The 26,277-nt window shown below is 42.7% G+C and overlaps 1 protein-coding gene across 1 annotated transcript in view; it reads right to left on the bottom strand.

Annotated features, from left to right (window-relative positions):
* LOC125466968 (tumor necrosis factor receptor superfamily member 4-like) overlaps positions 1 to 26,277 on the bottom strand; it is a 51,777-nt gene that overhangs the window by 19,358 nt on the left and 6,142 nt on the right. The window contains exons 2-4 of the mRNA XM_048562620.2: positions 22,302 to 22,635; positions 2,949 to 3,182; positions 745 to 880 (exon numbers count right to left, since the gene is read on the bottom strand). Coding sequence (XP_048418577.1) covers positions 745 to 880; positions 2,949 to 3,182; positions 22,302 to 22,353 — 422 coding nt within the window. The 5' untranslated portion in view covers positions 22,354 to 22,635. The remainder of the gene's footprint in view (positions 1 to 744; positions 881 to 2,948; positions 3,183 to 22,301; positions 22,636 to 26,277) is intronic.

The raw sequence follows: 26,277 nt of genomic DNA, 5'->3' as shown, positions 1-26,277 counted from the left end.
ATGTAACAGATGGAAAAACACAAGAGCACTGCTCATAACTTCAAACTAAAGGCACACCTTCAGGAAACCAAAGGCTTCCCACCAAAAAAAAAATTTAATACAGCTTATTAATCAGTTCAACTTGTAACAGACTCACTTGAAAGGGAGTCCAGTAGAATCTGCTTCAGTTCCTGATCTGTGTAAGAGGTGATGGCATGGGTTGTGGTCGAGATACATTTCTATAACATTTTCATCATTTTGCTGACCCTCGTTGACCATCCCCTGTACTCTTCAGCAATCAGTCTCTCAAATATCTAGTCATTAGCTTAGTTGTTTTATTCCAAGGTTAAGCAAATGTTTTTCCTGATACCAAATTTATAGACAAATAAAGCTGTTCAATCATTTCTCCTTTCTCCCCCCACTCAAAGACCAATGTGATAGTTGTTTCAGTAACAGAAACAGCCAGCTAAAACCTCACCAGCTGTTCCCATAACTTATGATCAACACAAACAAATGACTACACCATACTCTTAACCAATTATGATTCATTGACTGACTTAGCAGAGCCTCAGTGGCACGGGGAAGGACAATTAAACATGGGTGGCGAGAGGGGAAAAAAAATGAAGGAATAGAGCTCAGCTCCATTGACCAGAGGGACAATGAGCCCAACACACTATGTGACCTCACATGAAGGGGTGGGAGGTCACTGCCAAGGGGTCAGAGGAAGCTCAATGCGTGGTTATTGGTTCTTGTCCATGTACTTACTTTGCATGAGCACCTTTTGAACAAGGCAAACATGTCATCTGTCCAGCCTGAGATTGGAAGTAACCCTGCGGACAGCTGAGGCAGTCTTCAAGAGCAAGGCAGAACCCGTCAGAACAGCAGGAACAGTTCAAGGACCCTTGAAAGTGAAACAGAAGTATAGTTAGTCAGATCAATAACCATCAAGTTTTGCTTGAAATATAAAAGACTACTTAGCATCATCAATATAGCTAACACGTTAGAAAATCCGTGTCAACAGTGGAAGTTCAAATTCAGAACAGTTCGGCAAGTTAGTGCTCCCATAAATTTTCTCAAATTCTGCTGAAACATGATCTAATGGGTTGACAGAACACGTCTAAGACATTGAATCACCCACTCCTCCTTGGAGCAACATGCTGGCTCAGCAGTTCACACTGCTGCTTCACAGTGCCAGGGACCCAAGTTTGATTCAGACCGGCAGTCACCCGAGGCCAGAACTTTGCACGTTCTCCCTGCATTTGCAAGGGTTTCCTCCCACAGGCCAAAGATTCCTTGAAAGTGGAGTCACAGGTAGGTAGGATAATGAAGGCACGGTTTGGTACACTATTGTTTAGTTATTGTTCAGCGCATGGAGTACGGGTTGGGAGGTCACATTGCGGCTGTACACAACAACATTGGTTCGGCCACTTTTGGAGTACTGTGTACAATTCTAGTCTCGGAAGGATGTTGTGAAACTTGAGGGTTCAGAAAAGATTTGAGGATGCTGCCATGGTTGGCGGCTCTGAGCTGAGGAGAGGCTGAATAGGCTGGGGCTATTTTCCCTGGATGTCAGAGGCTGAGGAGTGACTTTATGGAGGTTTATAGGGTTATAAAAAGGGGCATGGATAGAGTGAATAGACATGGTCTTTTCCCCAGAATTAGAGAGTCCAAAACTAGAGGGCATAGGTTTATGGTAAGAGAGAGGGGAAAGATTTGAAAGGGACCCAAGGGGCAACTTTTTCTACGCAGAGCGTGGTGCGTGTACGGAATGAGCTGCCAAAGGAAGTGGAGGAGGCTGGTACAATTGCAACATTTAAAAGGCATCTGGATGGGTACACAAGTGGGAAGAGTTTAGAAGGATGCTGGCAAATGGGACTAGATTTTGTTTATGATATCTGTTCCGCAGGGATGAGATGGAATGAAATGTCTGCTTCCATGCTGTACATCTCTATATTAGGCAAAGTGGATCAGCCATGGGAAATTCAGGGTTACAGGGATTTTGGGGGACATTTGGTTGGTCTGGATTGGACACTCTTCAGAGGATCAGTGTGGACTGGATGGGCCTAATAGCCTATTTCCACATTGTAGGGACTCTATGATATTCCTGATCTTGCGTTCCTAGATCAGATGCTCAGGTAAGGATTTCAGAGGCAAAAGACCAAAAAAAAAAATCTCAGAAACCCAGCTGGTCTAGCAGCACTTGTGGAGAAAGAAACAGAGCTAACAGAGTCTAATAGGCCTCTTCAGAAGAGATTTCACAGGATTGGGTTCCCATAGATCACTAATGTGGCATTAGGATGGTCCTAAACAAATTATAGTTGTGCTTTCAGGGAGACCTGAAGTAGAGCAACAGTCACAGCAAAGCAAATATGCTGAAAGAATGAAATGGAACAGGCTGGAATGAAACATGTTATTAACAAAAAAAAAGAGAGATTTACTGAGGCTGGAAAGTTTGAGTTATAAAGTATATGCTGGGACTTTTTAAAACCCCCTGCAGTGCAGGAAGCTGAAGGGTAACATTAAGGTCATGAGGGGCATGGATAGGGTGAATAGCCAAGGTCTTTTCTCCCCAGGGTCGAGGAGGTACAAAAGTAAAGGGCATACATTTAAGGTCGAGAGGGGAAAGATTTATAGACCTGAGGGTCAACTTTCACACACAGAAGATGGTGCATGTAAGGAACAAGCTGCTAGAGGAAGTGGTAGAGGCAGGTACAATTACAACATTTAAAAAGGCATTGGGACGGATACAGGAATAGGAAAGATTTAGAGGTAAATAGGCCCAGCACAAGCAAACAGGAAACATAGTCGACATCGATGAGTTGGGCCAAAGAGCCTGTTTCTGTGCTGTATGACCATGACTCCATAATAACATTCGTTCATGGGAGTGATTAAAAAAAAGACAAGTACACAGTTGTTTAAAACTTGGACAAAAAAAAACACTCGTAACTACGTAAATAAAAGGTACTTGCCATTATTGGAGAAATGCCCTGCGGAACACATCGCACAATTAGAGGTGTTCAAAGTTGTACAATTTGAAATTCCCGATGTGACAGTCCCTGGTATGAGAGTTGATGCGATGTCAATTCCAGATATTGTGCTGGTGGTGGTGTTGAAGCCAGTCACATTAAGTGAGTTAGTTACCAGTGTAGAAGTGAGTGCAGCCATAGGGACAACTGGAGTGCTGACCTGACCAAGCACCAGACCTAAGGTTAGAAACAGAAGCCATGACTAGAACAACAAGTTTCAAAAAAAAACACTGAATAATGCTGTGCGCACATTAAATGTAAGTCACAATTACTTTATTCAAATTTCAGCTATTTGGTCGATTCACTGAAAGTAGAAGAGAAAGCCCCAATAATTAAGGGCTCCGTTATCCAAAAAAAAATGGTCTTTAAAGGAACTTAATCTCATCACAAAGGTTTGAAAACAGCAGAGACTTCAGGCAAAAGTGAGCTCTGGGCTAGCTTAATAATGCAATCAGCTCTCACTTTTTTTATTCAAGTTTAGATCCAGCTGGTGGGACAGTAATCCTGGGACTTTATTGCTCAAACATTGAATAGGTTCCCATAAGACCAATACTGTAACGTGAAATAAAATTGACAATGTGTTACTTCTACAAACATAATGGAGTAGACAGGCTCCCATACAGAATCTCAGCCACTGGAGGCACCTGTGGAGGGAAGTAACCCGATCAAGACTCACTTGAAATTACTGGGTGTGACTGAACATTGTAGGACGGCTAAATTTTACCACCCTTCAAGATCACAGAAGCCTTCCTGAAGAAAGGTACACCAGGGAATTGGTCTTCCATCTTATTCCAAATGGTTTCTCACACACGTTGCACGGCACCACCACAGCAGAGCTTGCAGCTTCCACAAGGCAAATGTTCCGCCTGACATGTAGACAAAAGCAGTTCACTGCCAGTTTCTCAAGAACAGTTAGGGATCAGCAATAAATACAGGCACATCCGAAGCCTACAGCCTCTTTTTGTTTAAAAAAAAAAGTGGGAAATGTTAAGATTCCATGAATTTTCATTATTTTGAATCTTTTAACAATTTTGGTTTGGTGTTGTGAACTGGGAATAATGAACTGGAAATGTTTTGAGAGCTTCAGGAAACAGCTAGTAAAAAGGAAAATAAACAAACAGTCCAAGACAATCTACCGTTTGTTTGGGAGACCAGATCTAGAGGGTAATTGCAGGCGAGTCTTGATCAAAAAAGGGTTCCAACAGACCATCCCCTATTCCCAATTCCTCCGCCTCCGCCGCATCTGCTCCCACGATAAGACATTCCACTCCCGCACATCCCAGATGTCCAAGTTCTTTAAGGACCGCAACTTCCCCCCCACGGTGATTGAGAACGCCCTTGACCGCGTCTCCCGCATTTCCCGCGACACATCCCTCACACCCCGCCCCCGCCACAACCGCCCCAAGAGGATCCCCCTCGTTCTCACACACCACCCTACCAACCTCCGGATACAACGCATTATCCTCCGACACTTCCGCCATTTACAATCCGACCCCACCACCCAAGACATTTTTCCATCCCCTCCCCTGTCTGCTTTCCGGAGAGACCACTCTCTCCGTGACTCCCTTGTTCGCTCCACACTGCCCTCCAACCCCACCACACCCGGCACCTTCCCCTGCAATCGCAGGAAATGCTACACTTATCCCCACACCTCCTCCCTCACCCCCATCCCAGGCCCCTAGATGACATTCCACATTAAGCAGAGGTTCACCTGCACATCTGCCAATGTGGTATACTGCATCCACTGTACCCGGTGTGGCTCCCTCTACATTGGGGAAACCAAGCGGAGGCTTGGGGACCGCTTTGCAGAACACCTCCGCTCAGTTCGCAACAAACAACTGCACCTCCCAGTCGCAAACCATTTCCACTCCCCCTCCCATTCTCTTGATGACATGTCCATCATGGGCCTCCTGCACTGCCACAATGATGCCACCCGAAGGTTGCAGGAACAGCAACTCATATTCCGCCTGGGAACCCTGCAGCCATATGGTATCAATGTGGACTTCACCAGTTTCAAAATCTCCCCTTCCCCCACTGCATCCCTAAACCAGCCCAGTTCATCCCCTCCCCCCACTGCACCACACAACCAGCCCAGCTCTTCCCCCCCACCCACTGCATCCCAAAACCAGTCCAACCTGTCTCTGCCTCCCTAACCGGTTCTTCCTCTCACCCATCCCTTCCTCCCACCCCAAGCCGCACCCCCAGCTACCTACTAACCTCATCCCACCTCCTTGACCTGTCCGTCTTCCCTGGACTGACCTATCCCCTCCCTACCTCCCCACCCACACCTTCTCCACCTATCTTCTTTACTCTCCATCTTCGGTCCGCCTCCCCCTCTCTCCCTATTTATTCCAGTTCCCTCCCCCCATCCCCCTCTCTGATGAAGGGTCTAGGCCCGAAACGTCAGCTTTTGTGCTCCTGAGATGCTGCTTGGCCTGCTGTGTTCATCCAGCCTCACATTTTATTATCTTGGAATCTCCAGCATCTGCAGTTCCCATTATCTCTCTCTCTCTCTCTCTCTCTCTCTCCAGGGAGAGGATTGCGTTTAAAAAGAAACCTCAAAAGAGTGGAAATATCTGGATTATCTGAGCCGTTATCAAATTGGCAGAGAGACAAGAAAGTTAGGGAGTAAACACATGGCTAAACGAGTGGTGTGGGAACAGAACACAACAGTATAGCACAGACCTTTCGGCCCACAATGTTGTGCCGACCTATTATCCTACTAAGATCAATCTAACCTGCACACCCTACATGTTATTCATGTTATACATTAACAATCTGCATGGAAGAAAGGAGAGCATTGTTGGGAAGTTTACAAATGCCACAAAGATACAGAGGGGGACAGGAAGCACTGAGGACGCAGGGAGGCTGCAGAGCATGGACAAGTCAGGAAAGAAGTGGCAGATGAAATTCAGCATGGTAAAGTGTGGAGTTATGCTTTTTGATAGAGACGTTTTTTCTAAATGGGGAAAGGCTTCAGAAATCTGAAGCACAAGGAGGACTTGGGAGTCCTAGTTAAAGGTTTTCTTAAGGTTAACACACAGCTTCAGTTGGCAGCAAGGAGGGCAATTTCAATGTTAGCATTCATTTCAAAAGAGCTAGAATACAAGAGCAGAGACATGCTGCTGAAGCTAAGGCTCATGTCAGACCACATTTAGAATATTGCGAGCAGTGTTGAGCCCTGTATCTAAGGAAGGCTGTGCTGGTCTTGGAGGGGATCCACAGGAGGTTCACAAGAATGAACCTGGGGATAAAGGGCTTGTCATATAAAGGACTGGTTGAGAACTCCGGGTCTGTATTTGATGGAGTTTGGAAGGATGAATGGAGGATCTGATTGAAACTAATGGAATTCTGAGAGGCCTTGAGAGATCGGGCATGGAAATGTTTCCATTAGACAGATTAGGACCCGAGGGCATGGACCCATTAGAACTAAGGAGGAATTTCTTCAGCCAGAGAATTGTGAATATGCAGAACTCTGCCTCCACAGCTTTCTGCGGTAAAGTGTTTGAGTATCGTAAGATAGCGATAGATAGGAATACTGCGGCAAGTAACTCACCTCCTGACTTCTCAAAGCACGTCCACCATCTACAAGGCACAAGTCAACAATGTGATCGAATACACTCCACTTGCCTGGATGTTTACAGCTCCAACACTCAAGAAGCTTGACACCATCCAGGACAAAGCAGCCGCTTGATTGGCACTACATCCACAAGCATCCACTTCCTTTACCACCGATGCTCAGTAGCAGAGTGTACTATTTACAAGACACGGCAGAAATTCAAAGATCCTTCAACACTACCTTCCAAACCCACAACCACTACTGTCTCGAAGGACAAGGGCAACAGATACTATATATAGTTATTCCTTCACTGTTGCTGAGCCCAAACTCCCTCCCTAATAGCATTGTGGGTCAATCCACAGCAGGAGGACTGCAGCGGTTCGAGAAGGTTGCTCAGCACCACCTTCTCAAGGGCAGCTAAGGATGGGTAAGAAATGCTGGCCAGCCAGCAACACCCACACCCCACAGATGAATAAAAACCAACAGGTATCTGGAATTAACTATTCAAATGCCTGGTTAGGAGCCATTGGAGTAATTATTGGTGTCTTTGGCTTAGTTTTACCATGTTGTAAATACAGAGATAAAAATGCCAATTTATTTCAGCTACGTATACGTCATTACAGAAGGCAAACTGTACGGATCACTGGTCAGCCAAAAGTATATGGTCACTAGATATTTGATTACAGGAATTCAATCCCTTATTTAACAGTCACCCCATCTACATGAAAATACTAATGTTTTTAACTTTACCACACTACAGCAGACCAGGGGGAATTTAGTATTGATTCAGCAAGCGCACAGTTAAAAGTAACAGTGTCCTCACTGACTCTCCTCACCGCACCCACACCGTGCACTTCTAAAATTGTTTAAATTGCAGCACAAACAAAATCACAAGTTCCATCTAAAATGAGCATCTAAAAAAAAACTGGACCTCCAGGACTGATCATTTGTTTACAAATTGCCGTGAAAAATCAACAAGCAAAGCAGCATCCTTTTACAGGATGCTCTACTTGGTGGTAAACAAGGCACTCGTACAATGATCAGAGGAAAGAGACGATGAGGAAGCACACCACTAATTAGCAAAACTATTTGTCAATTGCATCAAGGACAGGCCACAAGGATGGCTGGTGGAGGAAATTAAAAGGCTGGTACAGCTGCAGTAAAAGTTCCTTTCTTCAGTCAAGGTCAAGGTCAAGGTCAAGAACATAACCCTTCATGTGTATTTTAAAAAAACTCGACAAACATGAATTTAGTCTCGTCAATCCTGTAAAATCCTCCCTACTGCGTAGGAGCTAGTACGAAAACTGGGATAACTGTCACTCAAAACATACTAAACAACTGCCTTAGTTATACTCAGCCATAATATAGTACATAATATATTTAATATAGTATAATATCTATGTTCCAGATATCACACCATACTGCTTGGGGTATGTCACAGAAACATGGACAATAGTAGGAGGTGGCAATCATTCAGCGCTTTGACCCCATTTCTCCATTCTACATAATTATGGTGGATTATCCAACTCAATACCTTTGAATCCTTTCGCCCCAATTAATATCAGGCTCTTAAAAACAGCTTTTTGCTTTCACCACTTTTTGTGGTAGAGAATTCCACAGGTTCACCACTCTCATGAAATATCTCATTTCAATTCAAAATGACCGACCCCATTCCCCGTATCCTTAGGATTGGGACTACCACCCCCCCCCACCCCTCCACTTCCCCCCCACCCCGCCATTACTACCCTTGATCTGAACTCCCTGATCATTGGGAACATCCCTGTGTTTACCCTCTCCAGTCCTACTGGAAGTTGCAAAGTTTTACTGAGACACCCCATCATTCTTCCAAACTCCAGGGATATATTCCTAATTGATCCAGTCGCTCTTCAAATATCAGTCCTACACTTCCAGGGATCAGTGTGGTAAATCTTCATTGCACAACCAACGAAGCCCGAAAATCCTTCCTCAGATTAAAAAAAGAGAGAGCAGAGTATGTATGTCTTTAATTGGTCTGCCATCCCATTGTTCCCCATTACAACTTGCCCCTGTTTCCAACTGTAAAGGGACCTATATTCGTTTTCATTAACCTTCTTTGTCCTTTCCTAATTGCAGGACACACCTAGAGGTGTCAGCATAGCAAGAGAGGATTGTTCTTGGTATCCTCAACATTGAAGACTTGTAGCATGTGGTTAAAGATAGGCAAAGAAACCCGCTGAGTCCCACGTACCATGCTCCCTCAGCTGATCAATTAGTGCTCCTCCATGTTGAGCGACACTTGGAGGAAGCAACAAGGGAGGCAATGCACAATGGGTGATGATCCTTAGTGACCAACACAAAATTCTAGCATGGGGATAAGCAAACTGTGATTAAACAGGGAAGTTAAGGATAACATCAAATTGAAAAAAAAAACACATACCATGTGGCAGAGTTTGGTGGTCAGAGCATTGAAAAACAGTTTTGAAAATGAAAAAAGATAATCAAAAGAAAGGTAAACTGATTGTAACTTTGCAAGTAATATCAAGATAAACAGCAAGAGCTTCTTTTGAAGAAGTACATGCAAGAGGAGGCCGAAGTGGACATCGGCCTCTTAGAGAATGAGGCTTGGGAAATAATAGTGGGGAACCAGGAAACGGCGGAGGAGTTGAATAAACACTTCGCATTCAGCCTTTACATTAGAAGATGCTAAAAGCTTCCAAAAAAAATGCAGAAATATTCCAGGGGCAGAAGAGAGGGGGGGAAAAAATACCAAATAAAGTACAAGGGAAGCAAATGGGGCTAAATGGAGACGGGTCTCCCAGATCTGACTGGAGCCATTCTAGAATATTATAAGTAGTATCTACTGCATTATTGGACACACTGGTAGTAACCTTCCAAGGATCCTTAGATTCTAGAAAAGTCCTAAAGGATTTGACAACACCAACGCAGCACGAAGTTACAAATGGAAGGTGACAAACAAAAAACGCTAACTAAAAGCCAATTGGCTTACCAGTTTCCCAAAAATCAGACTTTAGAGTATTTAAAGAATGCAATAGCAGAGGATTTGGAAACAAATGATATCATCAAGCAAAGTCAGCATGGCTTCAGAAAGGGGAAATCATCCTGATAAATGTAGGAAAAATTCTATGAAGAGGTAACAAGCAGGTTTGATAAAGGGAAATTAGTAGATGGATTTCCAGAGGGTGCTTGAGAAAGGTACCACAGATTAGGCTACTTAAGATAAGAGCCTCTGGCGTCAGTGGTAGTGCATTAACTAACATGGAGAGAGAATTGACTCAGTAACAGAAGACAAAATTGGTCTAAGAGACTTTCAGAATGGCGATCTGTAACTAATGGTGCACCACAGTATCAATGTTTGGGGCTTTTTCTTTTTTACAATATACGCTATGACTTGGATGAGGAAAGTGAATGCACTGAAGTCAAGTTTGCAGAGGACACAGTTGGGAAGTCAAGTAATAAGCCCCATTTGCTTCCCTTGTACTTTATTTGGTATTTTTTTTTCCCCCCCTCTCTTCTGCCCCTGGAATATTTCTGCATTTTTTTTGCAGTGATATCAAATGCCTGGGTAAAACTTGGCTGATGGAATTCAATATAGGAAAGTATGACGTTAGGTAGTTTGACAGCAAGAACAGAGGAGCTGAATATTATTGATCAAATGAGAGGTGACAGTCAAAAGCTACAAAAGAACTTGGGAGATCTTGCGCATAAATCACGAGCAACTAGCATCCAAGTTCAGTGGGTAATGGGGAAGGCAAATGGAAGGTTGGCCTTTATGTCAAAGGGAATGGAGTTTGAAAATAGGGAAAGATTGCTAAAATGATACAAAGTAACAAAGTGTGGAGCGGGCAGGCCAAGCAGCAACTTACGAGCACAAAAGCTGACGTTTTGGGCCTAGACCCTTCATCAGAAAAGGGGGAGGGGGAAGGGATTCTGAAATAAATAGGGAGAGAGGGGGAGGCAGATAGAAGATGGATAGAGGAGAGGATAGGTGGAGAGGAGACAGAAAAGTTAAAGAGGCGGGGATGGAGCCTGTAGAGGTGAGTGTAGGTGGGGAGGTAGGGAGGAGATAGGTCAGTCCAGGGAGTGGGATGAGGTTGGTAGGTAGGAAATGGAGGCGTGGCTTGAGGTGGGAGGAGGGGATAGGTGAGAGGAAGAAGTTAGGGAGGCAGGGACAAGCTGGGCTGGTTTTGGGATGTAAGTGGGGTGGGGGGGGGGAAGAGAAGATTTTGAAGCTTGTGAAATCCACTTTTCTAGAGGGGTGGAGAGGTTGAGGCGGTTGATGTCTTGACAGCAGTTGGAGATGAAGAGGTCAAGGGAGGATAGGAGGCCTGGGGGTGATGTCCAGGAGGAGGGTGTGTGTTGGAGGCAGGTGAAGGCGGTCAGGCTCACGGTTAGAGAAGTAAGCGTGGAGGTGGAGGCGGCGGCGGAAAAACTGCTCGATGTCCAAATGTGACTGGTATTGGTTAATGTGTGGGTAGAGGGGGACAAAGGTGAGCCCCTTACTGAAGGCTGACCATTCGTCCTCAGTGAGGAGGGAGGTCTAGGTCCGAAACGTCAGTTTTTGTGCTCCTAAGATGCTGCTTGGCCTCCAGTGTTCATCCAGCTGCACACTTTGTTATCTCGGATTCTCCAGCAGCTGCAGTTCCCATTATCTCTGATAAAATGATACAAGGCACTGTTAAGACCACACCTAGAATACCGTGAACTGTTCTGGATCCCTTATAAAAACAAGGACCAGGAGTAGGCCCGAAGCTGCTCCACCATTTCATATGATCATGGCTGATCTCATCTTGATCTCAACTCCACGTTCTTACTCCCCATAACCCTTTAGCCCATTACCAGTTGGAATTGTCTGTCTGTCTGTCTCCTTATATTTATTCAGTTTCCACTGCACTCTGGGGTAATGAATTTCACAGATTAAATGACCCATGAGCAGCAATTCCTTCTCACTTGTTTTAGAATCAGCCCCCTCAGGGACAAAAGTACAACCTCTTGTTCAAGATTGCCCCACAAGGGGAAACATCCACTCTACATTTTCTTTTTTAAAACCCTTTATCATCTTTTAAGCCTCAATTAAATCAGTTATCCTTCTAAAGTCTAGTGAGGGTGGACCCAAACTGCTCAAATCTCTCCTCATGAAACAAGTTTATCTCTGGAATGAATCCAAGTAAACCTTGTTTGAACTGCCTCCAATGCAATTACTTAAAAACTATGAAAAGGGACCAAAAAAACCGTATGCAGCTCTCCAAATATGGTCTCACCAATGCCTTGTACCCTTGCAACAATACTCCCCTGCTTTTATACACCATTCCTTTAACAAAAAAAAATTCAAATTTCTATTTGCCCTCATTACCTGATGTACCTGTGTACTAGCTTTCTGTGATTCATGCAAGACAACACCCAGCTCCCTCTGTACCAAAGAATTTTGAATTTTATCTCCATCTAGATAATAAGTTGCCTTTTAATTTTTCTGACCAAGAAGGATCACCTCACTTGTCCACATTAAACTCCATCTGCTAAATACTGGCCCATTCACCTAAACTATTCATATCTATTTGTAAATTTCTTATTTCTTGCAACCTACTTTTCCACCTATTATAGTGTCATCTGCAAAAGTTGTGAGATAGTATCTTGTCTCTGCACTCGAGTCATGAATATAGATTGTAAATAGCTGGGACCCCAATGATCCAAACTATGTGGGACTGACTATTACAGCTTGTTAACCAGTAAAAGATTGACACTCTGCTTTCTGTCGATTAGCCAATTCTCTATCCAAGCAAATTTATTACATGAACCTGTGTGAGATCTTGCCTTTCATGTGGCACCCTGCCAAATGTCTTCTGGAAACCCAGATCTACATCAGCAGGACTCCTATTGTTCATCTCACTTGTCACATCTTCAAAAGTCATCCAGCAAATTAGTCAAATAAAATTTATCCTCCAAAGTTACCACGCTGCCTCTGATGAATTGTGATTTAGCTTTCCAAATGTACTGTTACTATATCCTTTTGGCGGGGTAGGGGGGCAGGTGGAGAATCTTTTGGCACAGTGCTAGTGTTCCTAGGGGGCCTGGGTTCGGGTCCCAGCTGTTCCTGAGGTGCGTGATAACATCACTAAGCAGGTCATTTAGAAAATACCATACCATTTGCTGAATAACAGATTCTAATGATTTCCCAACAGAATAAGGGTGCTAAATTAGTGTTTTTTCAAATCCACTGGGATCTTTCTATATTATAACCAATGCATCCACTATCTCTGCTTTCATTTCCTTTAAACACCCAAGGTTGTAAGCCTTTAGACCTTGAAGACTTGTCAGCCTTTAATCCCAACAGTTTGCTCAAAACTATTTCCATCACTTTTTTTTTTGGGGGGGGGGGCGCCATTTGGGCTGAGGTCTTAAAAAAAAAGTAAGTGGCTTGACAGCCCCATTCCTGACCAATCTGACAGGGTCCTAAAGGACACAGCTGCCAGACTAAGTTTACAGCAAATCGAAGGAGGAACAGGTGGAAAGTGTACTTGAACTCATCCTCACCCGCACTGATCCATGACCATATCAGTCAGAATGACCACTATACAATCCTTCTGGAGATAATGCCCCATTTTCACATGAGGATATTGTCTATTATATAGCATGGCACTACCATCATGCTGAAGTGACTGCCCTTCCCATCAAGTCTGCATTTTACCAAGTGTGACATCAAGGAGCCCAAGCAAAGCTGAAGCATATAAGAATTGAAGTAATGGATGTTAACATGCAGCAAAACCTGGACAACATCCAGGCTTGGATTGACACGTAGTTAGTAATATTCACACATACAAGTGGCAAGCTATTACTGTCTCCATGAGAGAGAACCTCTTGACATCACAACCACTGAATCCCCACTGTTAACATCCTGAGGGTTACCATTGACCAAAAACTAGACTGGACTGACCATACAAACATAGTGGCTATAAAGAACAAGTCTGGGACTGAGAGCCCAGTAGTTAGTAACTCACTTCTGAGCTACCCAAAGCCTGTGCACCATTTGCAAGGCAAGTCAAGAACGTGATGCGATATGCCCCAATTGCCTGGATGGGTGCAGCTCCAACAACACTCCAGAAGCTGGACACCATCCAGGACAAAGCATCCTGCTCAACTGGCACCACATCCACTCTCTCCACCACTGACGCTCAGTAGCAGCAGTGTGTACTATCTACAAGATGCACTGCAGAATTCACCAAAGATCCTCAGGCAGCACCTTCCAAGCCCACAACCACTTCCATCTCAAAAAAGGAGAACAGCAGCAGATATATAGGAACACCACCAGCTGCAAGTTCCCCTCCAAGCCACACACCAGCCCGACTTGGAATTATATTGGCATTCCTTCACTGTCGCTGGGTCAAAAATCCTGGAATTTCCTCCCTAATGGCATTCTCAGTCAACCTACACCTAACGGACTGCAATGATCCGAGGAAGCAGCTCACCCACACCTTCTCAAGGAAGCAGACAGTGGCATAGCCAGCAACACCTACAGCCTATTGATTTTTTTTTTTAAAAGAGTCATCAATGTAAGCTACAGAGAAATCCCTAATTTATGCCCCACTCGTGAATTAATGTTATCCCTCTGCTTTACCTTTTAACCTTCAGAAAAAAATTGCACAAAACAGGAATCAGTTTTGGGATAACATTAATTTATGAGACTGTTCAGATTACCAACTTAAATTCTGGTCAGCTTTCAAAAAGAAAAAAACAGACAGGAACATGTTAGTACAGCCACAAATAAAACAGTCAGTCATGTCCAGTTCCATAATGTGCAGCATGTGAAAGAAAGCAAACATAGATAAATTCAGCAGATTACCAAATAAAAGACTGAGCCTTGTAGTTCATGAACAGTCTTTGACTAAGTTTCTACTGTGTTCAGTTAGCTAAAATCAGGGAAATGGACCAACAGGAGAAAGAGTGAAGGGAGGGCGTGAACTAGTTTACTTGGTGCGAAATAAACATGCTGCAGCACAGTAAGAGGGGAGCATTAGTGGAGAAATTCAAACAAAGAGGTATTCTTACATTTGTGATGAGCAAGGTTGGGGAGTGCATATGAAGTTAGTTATTGTAAAATTTAGGGTCTAAAGTCTACTGCTTTACTTGACTACAATCACGTAGACAGTGCCACACCTCCCTCCTGTCATCCTTGTGATCTTAAAGCTTTTATTTCAAGATATTGATGTGTAAATTCTTTGGAGTTGTTGAATCTTGTAAAAACACTAATCCACAATATCTGACCCTATTATGCATTTGAAGATAGTTACTGATGAAACTATATTGAGGATTTACATCAGAATGCAGTCACCAAGCCAAATAATAGTAATATTGAATAAATTATTATGCAGTGATTGAGTTGGCCTTCACTGCCAGAGGGTTTGGCAGAGGTATGTTCAGGCAAAAGTTCTTCACTGTACATGGCCTCAGTGAGGCCAAAGATGGAATTGTGTATGAAGCCTTAGCCACCTTAAAGGAAAGGTGACTGCAGTGACGGTTCACCAGAATTATTCTTGGGTCAACAGGTTTGTCAAACAAGCAGAAATTTGGTCAACTGGGCAAGTATTCATTGCACTTTAAAAGATAGAGAGCGGACCTCATTGAAACAAAGTTTAACAGCACTGTACAGGCCAGATGCACAGATAACATTTCCTCTCAGCTGGGGAGTACAGAGAAGAGGTTCCGTCTCAGGTGCACCAGTTCAGACTGAGGAAGAGATGATTGAACTCGTGGAATCGTCTACCACAGATGGCCAAGTCTCTGAATATATTTAAAGAAAAAAAAGTTAGACTTCTGGAGGTTAAACATGTCAAAGAGTACGGGAAGAATGAGGTAGTGAGGCAATGGGATAGATCAGCTGTGGTCCTATTGAATGGAAACTCAAAAAAGGGCCAAATAGCCTGTTTATGCTCCTATTTTCAACGTTTCCAAGCTAACCTTAATGCTCTGTCAATAAACAGATTAAATTATGTTAAATGCTTTTCTCAGATTCACTTCCACAAAGTGCCATTTTGTAAAGATTGGGTTTCAGTTTCTTCAGGGGAGACACCTTAATCCAATGTCTGAGTTAAGAACCTCCATCATTGGAAGATCTTGATCATCACTGGACTGTGAGCAGAATTTGGGAAGATCATGGTTTTGAGCTGAGCTGAAATTGGTGGATCCTTATGCTGGCTTCAGCCTAACACTAACTCAGTGACTAACCAGAGCCTGTACATCATTATAGGCTGAAACCAGGTCGCAAGGGTTTTGCTTGGAACATGGAACAAGTAGTGATTGACTCATACAAGGGGCATGCTACCACTTTAGATTACAGTGAGCACATACTAATTAACTGAATGGTTAGTGAGAAAAGGATTCAGTCTCAAAAATAACCTCAGCAAAGTATAGAAACTGAAATACTGTGGCCTCAATGCAGAAGTAAAACAAAAGACTATTTAACAGATGAGCTGAATAGTATACTTGTAGTTAAAACGAGAAAAGCCAGTACCACATTGAGGGCAGGCCCAAAGCATTGGTGAAATCTGGAATGTTATTTGTCATAGGGCTAGTGCATTCCAAATCTCTCTACCTTTCGAAAGAACATAAGCATGAGAGGTTTAAAGTGGAGTTCTGGAGGAAATCTTTTCACCCAAGGTGTAGTGAGAGATCTGGAATTCTACCTGAAAACGGTGGAAACAGAAACCCTAAAAAAAACCAAAAGGTTACAATTGCGGCCAACATTGTGTCAAGGCAGGGCACCCTGTGCAAAAATCAGACCAATGAGAACCAAATTGATCCCTCTACCCACAAGAGGGATCTAGGTATTGGTCACACCAATTCGCTGCCATCCATTCTCAACATGCCTTTTAAAGGTGTTGTCGCCCTCTGATCACTGCGCACCTACAAATAAAGATGATTTTACTACTCAGATCCTGCTCAGAGACTTCAGTCACAATGGGGAGAACCACTGGAGTAATTTAAAGCACTACCCTGTCAATAAGTGGAAGATGGCAATACTTATTCCTCGGTTTAAAGGGGCACAAGAGAATTGTCAGAGACATATGCACATTTGATTCAATAGAGGAAGCAGTAGAACAGCACAGTTGTCCAACTATAAAACACTGCATCTAGATCAGTCTAAATCAACAGCAAGTGGATCCACTCAGTTTGATTTGGACAGAACTGCAACATTAATTCACAGAAGCCAGAATGATGCAAGCACAGCATCACAAGAAATTTACACATGTGCACATGGTGCTAGATTCAAAAAAATGACAGTGTGCAGGGAACAGAAACTTCTTTTTAAAAAAAATTATTTGGATCTTCACTGAAGTGTCATGATCTACAACACCAAGGGTGGGATTAGGCTGTGCAGTTATTTGTTAACTGACCAATCTGCTGAATTACCTCCTTCTGTGCTGTTAATTTCATCTCTACTGAAATACAAACAGGGTGCCTAACGCTTCTGCTTTAAGGACTCCTCATGGGAAAACTCAGTTTGAATCACTGGGTAACATGCAGTACAGTGCAGAAACTGACTGTTTAGCACAACTCGTCCATAGAACATAGACCAATACAGCGCAGAACAGGCCCTTCAGCCCTCAATGTTGCACCGACCTGACAACTAATCTAAGCCCCTCCCCCTATGCTATCCCATCATTATCCATATGCTTATCTAGGAACTGTTTTAACGCCCCTAACCATTCTAACCAGATATCTTAAATTAATCTGATTCCATTTGCCAGCATTTGACACATATCCCTCAAACCTTCCTATTCATACAACCATCCAGATGCCTTTTAAATGTTCTAATTGTATCAGTCTCCACTTCCTCTGGCAGCTCCTTCTATACACACACCGCCCTCTGCATGGAAAGGTTGCCCCTCAGGTCCCTTTCAAACCTTTCGCCTCTCACCTTTAACCTAGGCCCACTAGTTTTGGACTCACCTACTCTGGGCAAAAGACCTTGACTATTCACCTTATTTATGCCCCTCATTTTATAAACTCGTATAAAGGTCACCCCTCAGCCTCCAATGCTCCAGGGAAAATAGCCCCAGCCTATTCAGCATCTCCGTGTAGCTCAATCCCTCCAACCCTGGCAACATCTTCGTGATTCTTTTCTGAACCCTTCCAAGTTTCACATCATTCTTCCTACAGCAGGAGATCAGAACTGAACATAGTATTTCAAAAAGTGACCCAATCCACATCCTGTACAGCCACAGGACCTCCCAATTCATAGTCAGTGCACTGACCAATAAAGGCAAGCATACATACCGCCTTCATTCTGAGTGGAGAAGATTTGCTTCTGCAACACATTGCTCAACATCACAAAGCTAGGAGGACATCAGACATTTAGTTTCATAAATTGGTAATTTGCATCATTGCTTAGGCCTTGTTTCAGAGAGCCAGTGCAGGTGCAATGAGTTAGTTTAGTTCTCTTCAGGCTGCCACATTAACCGGGTACTCAGAAACATATTGTTTTCTCACATCACTGGAAAGTAGTATGTTGGAAGTGTTAATTTGACAAGTATTACTGGAATATGCTAATAGCATTGTAAACAACTTACAGTAGAAAATCCAGCCTAAATATTCAGAAAGTGCAGCTCTCTATGACAATCAACTGCAGTTCCTGCTGGAATCAGACGAAGGTTTTTACAACCACCAGAAAAACATTCCTTACAAAGACCATGAGCAGCTAGATCACAAAACCTTTAACAATAATATGTATTTCCAAAGAGAAAAAACTCGGAGGAAAAAAAGTAAAGAGGAAGAAAATAAGGAAATGAAAGTGCATATGATTAAACAGCAGCTTGCACAACTTCACAAGCCCATAAAAACTTTACAGCTATTAAAGTACTTCTGAAGTTACTGTTTTAATTTAGCACCACCCAATCTTTACCCAGCAAGGTACCAACAGCAGAGATAAGTGACACAAACTTGTTTTAACCATTTGTTTTATGCTCATGGCTATCAATAGGAGTTGAATCAGATCAGAAGAAATCAATGAGACATGATTTGGCGGGCTGGCGGGCGGGCGGGCGCGAGGAAGAACCGAGCTATCTCAAGGAGCTCCAAATAATCATCCACGTTCTCCTAGATTGGCAAGTCTTTCCCAATATCTTAACCCAGCAGGGAACTTCCATCCTTAAACCAGGAAATAAAACTACAGTCAAATCTCAATGACTACAGTGGGACCTGACATGGTGACCCACATAGGTGGCTTTGGGAAAATTTAAATTCAGAACAAAAAGTTTTTGGAAGCTTTTCAGTGAGTGGGTGAACTGAGCAGTGACATCGACACACACAGTGCTTTCTGACCAATGAGTATAGGAAAAGGTGCTTTTTAAAAAGCCGTACCATGGAATTTTTAGGAAATAATTTACTTCCACTTGAATGAGAAGACAGGTCTTAAACCATCTAAAAGATAGCAGTTCTGAGGTTATTCACCCAAGTAACTGAAGTTAAGGTCAAATTTTCAGGCTCAAAGGGGAAATCCTAGACTTAGTTGATGATCATTTTATTTGCATTCTTAAGGGACTTGCTTTTTTTGAAAAAGCGGTGTTCAGGGTTTGCATTAAAAGGTTATGTTCCTGTCAATTATTCAAAATTAGGGCTTTAAATGATTATTTTTGATGGTTTTGCAACTGAGGAAGCAATTGTCGTCAGCAGACTTTGATATTGCTCAAAATGTAATCTGTAGGTTACTTTTTTTACACCCAAAGGCATTGGGTATAACAACCTTAAACCTGTTTTCATGATCTACACTTGCTCCTGGTTAAGCAGTGCCTTTTTAAAAAAATTTCCATCTTTGTTTCTCAACTCTTGCAAAGCCTATCTCCTGACTTTTACCATGTCCCTACCCCAAAGCACCAAGATAGTGGCGCTTATCATTTCTGATCTGCTGACAGTCTCCAGTTTTGAACACTCTACCAGTGAAAGTCATGTCTTCCACTTGTGCCAAAGCTTTTCTTTTATTTAAAATTGTCTCATGGAGTAAGAGCAATGCTGGCTGGGCCAGAATTTACTGCCCCTCCCTAGTTGTCCTTGAGAAAGTGGGAAGCTGCCATCTTGAAAAGATGGCAATGTGCTCCAACTCTGGCAAAGAGACAACAGCCTCTGAAAATAATCCTTAAAATCCATCTTTTTAAGCCAAATCTTTCAGTCATCCACCTTTACGTAACTTTTGTTTACAAAAACCTTGATATTATAATCACAAAGCTACGTAAATACAAACTGCTCATAAACAACTCAGGTCTCAAAATGTAAAAGATACACAAACCAAAGAACTGCAAATGCTGGGAAATCAGAAACAAAAAAACACAAATCACTGGAAAAACTCAATAGGTCTGACAGCATTTGGGGAGAGAAAACAGAGTTAACATTTCGGGTCCAGGTGTTCAGAACAGAGGCAAGTCCCAACTCATTTAAAAGGTTGCATTTCTGAGATTGTGTGCATAAGTATTTGGAGTTAAAGACAAATTTTCAAAATCAAACGGGAAAAATCCTACACTGAGCCATGACTGCCACTTTACTGATGACCATTTTATCTGAATTCTTAAGTGACTCAGATTTTGAATTTACTTCGTACAAGTTCTGAAGAGTTACCGAACCTGAAACGTTAATTCTACTTTCTCTCCACAGATGCTAACAGGCCTGCAGAATTCTCCTAGCAATTTGTTTTTGCCAAACCTCAAACTGTTGTTGGCTTATGACTGTCAACTCCATCCACTGCATTGTCTCTCACTGCATACTAAAACAAAGGGTAAACTTGTCAGAAATCCTTAAGATAGGGCAATACAAGAGAAACAGTATTTCCATATGTAGGCACTGACAACACACAAAGTGGTGAGAATGTAAAACCCACTTATTTGAAGTGATTCTAACAAATAGCACAGATATGTTTGAAGGGAAGTTTGCTACATACATGAGGAAGAAGGCAAAGAGGTGGACATGGATGGGACAATGCTAAAGGTAGAGTTTGAGGTGTACAAGGTAACGAGAGGCATGGATAGAGTCGATAGCCAGTGACTTTTCCCCAGGGCAGGATTGACTGCCACAAGGGGTCACAGTTTTAAAGGTGTTAGGAGGAATGTATAGTGGAGACAGAGGGAGGTTCTTCACCCAGAGATTTGTGAGCACATGGAATAGTTTGCCAGTGGCAGTCGTGGAAGCAGAGTCATTAGTGACATTTAAGTGACATTTAAGTGACTGCTGGACATGCACATGCACAGCAGTGAATTGAGGGGAATGTAGGTTAGGTTATTTTATTTTTGGATTAGGATTATTCCACGGCACAACATCATGGGCCGAAGGGCCTGTACCGTGCTGTACTTTTCTATGTCCTACGTTCTAATAACTATCGCAGTACAGCACGTTTTTAAAAGTAGCAAATTTGGCAAAAAGAAGCAGGAACCAGTAGGTGTTCCACATCAGTTTATTGACAATATCCAGTGAAACACATACAAACTGGGCCTACGCAGCTGGAGATAGCAAGAATTGCAGATGCTGGGGTCAGAGTTATAGAGAAAATTTTTGAGTCACCGATCTGTTCAGACATATTGTTATGACAGAGAGTGGTGAGATTTATACCTCTGGACCAGAGCTCCAAGTAGAATCACAAAACCTTCCTAAAACACAACCATACATGTTTCCTAACTTTTCTCCAAATATCTCAATCACAGCACACTCATTCAAAAGGGCACATCATTGAAAAAGAAGTGTATTTCTGCACAACTCATTGTTTCAAGCTGTCCACAAACATTTAATAATCCTCACTGCAGACCTATGCGCTCTGATCAGTACTAGGCAGTATTAAAAAATATAATTTGTTTTAATTTTAAAAACGTGCTTTAAGACGACATCTCAGAAGAACTACCATAAAATGTGTTCTCCAAGTTTTAAATTAAAACTTTCTTGGTATTAAAAGCCAATTTTATAACCCTTTAGGAAGACTTCAGTATAAGAAAACGGGAAGGGGTTTTTAAAATTTGACATTGTTCTGCATAAGTTAGTTCGACAGAGTTCACAAACCCTTTTGTATCTGGTATACAGAAAGAATCTAAAACTATGTACTAAATGGACAACAGAAGTCTGCATTTAAATCATCGAAGGACTAGGCGTGAGAGAAATCCTTCAAACAACTAGGCTTTCATTCCGACTGGTCCAGATAATTCCCGGTTTAAAACAAGCACTTGATGTATAAATTCGTCTTTTCATTGTCGATGCAAAGACATTAAAACCTTTCCTTTCTCATCTACTGGCTGACCATCCGCTCTCTTTCATGTCAACACGCAGTGGTTAGCTGCGGCCAGCTCCTTTCCGCGTCCATTTCTCCACAAAAGCATAAAACACAAAGACCATTTCGGTATCTCTTATCAGTTTGGAGACTGTTCATGGAACGCTTTTTCCCCGACCTACCAGGCGTCTGCAACCTGTTTTGGACCAGAACACACACTGGTAACAGACAGCGGTCCCCCTCACATTTGTCATGAAAACAATGGGACAAGTCAAACCTGGGAACTGCTGAGCATCGTCGACTTCGATTATAAGTACCTCGCCTTTGTAGAAACTTTTCTTTAAGAACAGACAGATAGAGAGGCAGGGACAGAGAAAAGAAATGCAGTCATTTTTCTACGATTATTAACTTAAATATTTTAAGCGTTTAGATGGGAAGCCATATGCCAATGAGAGACTAGTAGCTGGTACACTAAGTGAAAGCCACATTTACAATCGATATTTCTTACCGAGGGACGACACCACAACGAGAAGCGAGTATGTTAGCTCCGAGTGTCTCATGTTGCCTTCCTATGCTCCCGTTTGGCCACTGGGTACTTCAAATGAGAAAACAACACTCTTCCTATTTTACTGTGTTTGTATCAGCTTTGCCTGTTTTTGTCCGCACTTTGACGACACAAGTAAAAATTCAACCGACCGCCACATCGAATCCATCATATGATTCCCATCATGTGACAGGTCCCACGAACAGCCACTAACATCACATTCTCATTCTCCACTCTGTAGGGGTGTGGTTTCTACAGTATTTCATTGGTCCTTCAGTACAGAAATCTGTACTCTTTCCTTTAAGAACAAACGAAACATCTGTTAAATACTTGCACTTCACTTAGCAAAACCATGCTTGAATGAATCTGGGTATAACTGAGGCTATTTTGAATTGTTCTCTCAAAACTCTCACAAGCTGAAGTCTCCACTACCAAAGAAAAACAGTAAAACTTGGAAACGAACGTACCGTTGATTCTGGAGCTGCATTTTGAGGGACGCGTTGTTCGCAAGTTTTATTGTTTCTCTCCTTGTGGGAGAAGATGCACTGAGAGGTCAATGTTGCTGAAGAGAACAGAAGCAGTGAGATGGCAAACTTGTTCCCAACATTATGTTGTCTTTGAACGTGAAACAGCTGGTCACCTCAGATCTGCACCACACCAGTGACTGGCTATCTCCAACAAGGGAGAATCTAACTATCACCTCTAACATTCGATGGCATCACCACAATCAAATTCCCCACTTTCAACATTCTCAGGGCATTGACTGGAAAAATTATTTGGTTCAGCACATAAATATGAATGTAAGGAAGAGGCAGTGACTGGGAATTCGGCGGTACCTAACTCAGCTCCCTCTATCTCGCTCTCCCCACAAAGCCTGGGTCAGCTTTCAGGCACAAGTCAGCACGCATGGTGGAATACACCCCACTTTGCCTGGCTGAGTGCAGTTCCAAAGAAGCTCAATGCCTTCTTTAAAGAGGCAGTCTACTTGATCAGTTATTTTTTTCCTTTATTATTCAAAGGATGAGGACATCTCTGGCTAGGCAGCATTTATTGCCCACCCCTGACTGCCCAGAGGGCACTTCAGAGTCAACCACATTGCTGTGGGCCTGGAGTCACATGTAGGGCGGATGGCAGTTTCCTTCCCTAAAGGACATTAGTGAACCAGATGGGTTTTTCCTGACAATCAACAATGGATTTACGGTCATCATTAGATTCTTAATTCCAGATAGTTATTGAATTCAAATTTCACCATCTGCCGTGGTAGGATTCAGACCAAGTCCCCAGAATGTTATCTGCATGTCTGGATTAACAGTCCAGCAATACTACCACGAGGCCATTGCCTCCGTCTCTCCACCAGGCAAAGAAATTGTCTCCACTCTCTTCAGCAAGAACTGTGCAGGTATTATCCTCACTTTTATCACTTAATATTACTTGTTCCTTTGCAGACCCTTCCCCTGTATTCTTTTTCCTAGAAGTTTATTTAAAACCTGTTAAAATTTCTAACATTTTCTAGATCTGATGAAAGGTTATAACAAACTGTTATAACAAGGTGTAGAGCTGGATGAACACAGCAGGCCAAGCAGCATCAGAGGAGCAGGAAGGCTGATGTTTCGGGCCTGGACCCTTCTTCAGATCCTTCTTTCTGAAGAAGGGTCTAGGCCTGAAACGTCAGCTTTTCTGCTCCTCTGATGCTGCTTGGCCTGCTGTGTTCATCCAGTTCTACACCGTGTTATCTCAGATTCTCCAGCATCTGCAGTTCCTACTATCTCCAGAACAAACTGTTAACTCTGTTTCTGTTTCTACACCTATTTTTATGCACTATTGGTATTATCAGTGGCCTGTTAATCCAGACACTGCAGTAACATTTGTGGGTCCTGGGTTCAAATCTCACCATGGTAGATGGTAGAATTTTTAAAATTCAGTTTTAAAAAACTCTGGATTTAGGAGTCAAAGAATGACTATGAATCTATTGTTGGTTGTCGATTGTCAGAAAAATCTATCTAGTGCACTGATGCCCTTAAGGGGAGGAAAGTGCTATTCTTACCTAGTCTGGCCTTCAAGTAACTCTAGACCCATAGCAATACTGATGACTCTTCATAGCCCTCTGGGTAATTAGGGATGGGCAATAAATGCTGGCTTAGCCAGTGACAGCCTCATCTATGAACAAAAAGAAAGAAAACTTTTGGGACGTGGGCATCACTGACTGACCAGTAGGTCTGGCAGCATCTGTGGAGGAGAAAACTGAGTTAACATTTTGGGTCCGGTGACCCTTCCTCAGAACCGGTTCTGAGGAAGGATCACCGGACCCAAAACATTAGCTCTGTTTTCTCCTCCACAGATGCTGCCAGACCTGCTAAGCTTTTCCAGCAACTTTGTTTTTATTCCTGATTTACAGCATCCGCAGTTCTTTTGATTTTTACTGACTGACCAGTGTTTATTGCATGTCCCTAGTTGCCCTTCAGAAGGGGATGGTGAGCTGTCTTCTCGAACCACTGCAGTCAGTTTACATATTGCCTGACTTGCTGAGATTTTCAGCATTTCTTATTTTAGAGTCAGAGTCATACAGCACAGAAACAGTCCTTTCTGCCCAACTTAATCATGCTGACTAGGTTTCCTGAACTGAACTTTTTTTCAGATTTCCAGCTAACGCAATACTATTGAAAATAATTTCATTCTTTTATTACTTGACTGAACAATAATGAATAATCAGACTCTAGTCAGTGTCAGTTGTGGCTCAGTCACTAACACTCTTGACTAAGAGTCACAAGTTGCTGGGTTCAAGATGCCTGCCCAAATGTCAACATAAAAATTAAGGCTGACTCTCCAGTGCTGTATTTTTTAAAAATTCATTCACGGAATGACAGTGTCAATGGCCAGGCAGCATTTATTGCCCATCCCTAGTTGCCCAGATGGCAATTAAGGGTCAACCACATTGCTGTGGGTCTGGAGTCACATGTAGGCCCAACCAGGTAAGGGTGGCAGTTTTCTTCCCTAAAGGTCATTAGTGAACCAGGTGGTTTTCTCCAACAACTGGCAAAGGATTAATGGTCATCATTAGACTCTTAATTCCAGATTTTTAAAAACATTGCATTCAAATTCTACTGTCTGCTATGGCAGGATTTGAACCCAGGTTCCCAGAACATTATTTGGGTCTCTGGATTAACAGTCCAGCAATAATACCACATGGCTATCACCTCCCCTATTATTGTATTGTTGGAGATGCTGTCTTTGGGTGAGATATTAAAACGCCTGGTTGGTCAAAAGATCCCGTGATACATTTTGAAGAACAGCAGAGGAACTGTCCATGGATTGTATTGATTAATGGGCAGCATCAGATAACTAATTTAAATGTCACAGTGTATATTTATTTATTGGGGCCGATATCTTTGGTACCTTCCTTCCTTCTGAGGGCACTTGACCGCTTATTTTGTTCTAAGTAAGCCTTATTGAACCGTTCAAAAGAATTGCCCAACTGTGATCTTTAATAGGCTTCTGACTTCCTTATGCAATTGCAAACCACTTCAGCCAACTTTGGGCTGTTGGGTATACACTAACCTAATTCCTTTTATTTAGCTTGCTGGATAAAATGCATGCCCACTTGTGGCCATTTAAACCTTGGAATTGGTGGTTTAGGTCATTAACTACCATACAGATTTGTTAACAATAAATAGTTCAACAGTAGCAAAGATAATAGTGTGTGTCTCCAAGTGAAGCCATGTATCAAGTGTGCAACATAGTTCAGGGTGCAAAATGGTCTGTCTGATTGTCATTTTTGCTCTCACCATTAACTAGCAGTATAACTATTGTGAACAGTCAGATACATAAACCTCCCTTTTGCCAGTACATAGCTCTTCATCAGCAAGCCATATATGGCACTTCCCGGTTGTAACATATATTGGGCACAATTCAGGAGTGTGAATGGAATTCTCCCTACTTGCTT

The sequence above is a fragment of the Stegostoma tigrinum genome, chromosome 1, assembly GCF_030684315.1.
Source record: "Stegostoma tigrinum isolate sSteTig4 chromosome 1, sSteTig4.hap1, whole genome shotgun sequence".
Classification (NCBI taxonomy): domain Eukaryota; kingdom Metazoa; phylum Chordata; class Chondrichthyes; order Orectolobiformes; family Stegostomatidae; genus Stegostoma; species Stegostoma tigrinum.
This window is presented reverse-complemented; position numbering and strand designations above follow the sequence as displayed.